General features: G+C 52.6%; 1 protein-coding gene across 1 annotated transcript; it reads left to right on the top strand.

Moving 5' to 3' along the window:
• The first annotated feature begins 226 nt into the window (after positions 1-226).
• LOC133765693 (CMP-N-acetylneuraminate-beta-galactosamide-alpha-2,3-sialyltransferase 4-like) lies at positions 227-1768 on the top strand. The gene has a single exon (XM_062199237.1). The coding sequence runs from the start codon at positions 402-404 to the stop codon at positions 1425-1427; it is 1026 nt and encodes a 341-aa protein (XP_062055221.1). The 5' UTR covers positions 227-401; the 3' UTR covers positions 1428-1768.
• Positions 1769-2419: the final 651 nt, after the last annotated feature.

Genomic DNA, 2419 nt, shown 5'->3' with positions numbered 1-2419 from the left:
ATTATATATAATATATCATATAATATTATTTATTATATATAATAATATGTATTATATATGATAATATGTATTATTATATATTATTATTAAAACTATATTATTACTCAATTTTAAGGCAAGAAAATAAAAATAATGCTGTCTTAAATATCAGGACCTGAAATAAATCTTGAAAAAAAAAAAAAAGAACAGAGGCGGATTTGCCCGCTCCCAGGCCGGCCCCGCGCCCGGGACAGGGACCGGGCGGAGCGGAGCCTTTGCGCCAGCGCTGCGCCGCGGGTCGGTGCGCCTAGCGGATCGGAGCTGTGCGCCGAACTGCCCTGCCCCGCCCCGCTCCACCCGCCGGGGTGGCCCGAGGCAGCCGGGATGACAGCTCCCCCCAGGAAGCCCACCTGCTGAGAAACATGATCAGCAAGTCCCCTCCTCTCTGCATGTGCCCTGCAGGCTGCAGGCTCCTGGCCATGCTGGCTCTGGTTCTGGTCCTCATGGTGTGGTATTCCATCTCCCGAGAGGACAGGTACATCGAGCTTTTCTATTTTCCAATCCCAGAGAAGAAGGAACCATGCCTGCATGGCGAGGCAGAGCGGAAGGCCTCTAGGATCTTTGGCAATTACTCCCAAGATCAGCCCGTCTTCCTGCAGCTTAAGGATTATTTCTGGGTCAAGACACCATCTGCCTACGAGCTGCCCTATGGGACCAAGGGGAGTGAAGACCTGCTCCTCAGGGTCCTGGCCATCACTAGCTACTCCATACCCGACAGCATCCAGAGTCTCAAGTGCCGCCGCTGCGTGGTGGTGGGGAACGGCAGCCGGCTCCGCAACAGCTCACTGGGAGACACCATCGACAAGTATGACGTGGTCATCAGATTGAACAACGCCCCAGTGGCTGGCTATGAGGGTGACGTGGGCTCCAAGACTACCATGCGTCTCTTCTACCCCGAATCCGCCCACTTTGACCCCAAAGTGGAGAACAACCCGGACACACTCTTGGTCCTTGTAGCTTTCAAGGCAATGGACTTCCACTGGATTGAGACCATCCTGAGCGATAAGAGGCGGGTGCGAAAGGATTTCTGGAAACAGCCCCCCCTCATCTGGGACGTCAACCCCAAACAGATTCGGATCCTCAACCCCTTCTTCATGGAGATCACCGCTGACAAACTGCTGAGCCTGCCCATGCAGCAGCCACGCAGGATCAAGCAGAAGCCCACCACAGGCCTGCTGGCCATCACGCTGGCCCTCCACCTCTGTGACCTGGTGCATATCGCCGGCTTTGGCTACCCGGATGCCTACAACAAGAAGCAGACCATCCACTACTATGAGCAGATCACACTCAAGTCCATGGCGGGGTCAGGCCACAACGTGTCCCAAGAGGCCCTGGCTATCAAGCGGATGCTAGAAATTGGAGCTGTCAAGAACCTCACGTACTTCTGACTTGGGCAAGGACTGTAACCCATCGGTGGCCCACGCCGCTCCCAGGGGCACCCCATCCATGGCTGTGGGGCACCTGGGGCCTGCAGGACCACTTGAACTCGACTTCCCCATTTGGGGAGGGAGTCCTGAGCCTGGCCAGGCCTGACCGCAGGCCACGTCCCTGGCTGCTGCTGTGGAGCCCATCCCCGGTCAGGGTGATGGCCCTGTGGCCGTGGGAGCCTGGCCAAGGCAGGGGGGTTATTGCTGTGGCAGCCTCTCTCTGCCAGCACCAAGAGATTATTTAATGGGCTATTTAAGTACGGGGTAGGAAAGTGCTGTGGGCTGGTCCCAAGGAATCAGAAGAGGGGCATGGCACAGTGCTCCGCCCACTTTTTATAAAAACCTAAGTCATGAGCCCACCAAAGCCCACCCAGAGCCAGCCTCCCCGGGGGGGCAGGGGCGTCCGGGGTGGGTGGGTGCCCTCCAGAGAGCGGCTGCTACCTCCCAGCAGGCTTGGGAAAAGCACTGGTATGGGGGTTCTATCCAGAAAGGGACCTCACCTAGAAAAGAGGTTTCAAACCTATCATTAAACTATTTTTCCTAACACGGAAAAAAAAAAAAAAAAAAAAAAAAAAAGAACAAAGAATTGAAACCTTTATGTGACCACATTAGTAGACTTAGCCCCTGTCCTTTGAAGGCCATTACTGCTGAAAATCTGGAAAACAAATTGTGAGCTCCAAAACATCCATGGAAAGCAAAAGAAAAATCAGTCTAACTGTGGAGATGAGAATGAGAAAACAGAGAGAACCAAGCCATGTGCTTTTATCTCTTGGCATGCCCTGTACACAGTGCTTACCACATGCTAGTGTTCAAAGGATGGGTATTACATGAATAAATGGATGAATGAATCAATTGCTTTGTCAGAAAACTCCATTTAGATGTTTCTTGGAATCTGCACAGATCCATCAGCCTACTTCCTCACTCCCTCTGTCTTTGGCAAAGACTCACCTTGG

Source organism: Lepus europaeus, chromosome 1 (assembly GCF_033115175.1).
Source record: "Lepus europaeus isolate LE1 chromosome 1, mLepTim1.pri, whole genome shotgun sequence".
Lineage (NCBI taxonomy): Eukaryota > Metazoa > Chordata > Mammalia > Lagomorpha > Leporidae > Lepus > Lepus europaeus.
This window is presented reverse-complemented; position numbering and strand designations above follow the sequence as displayed.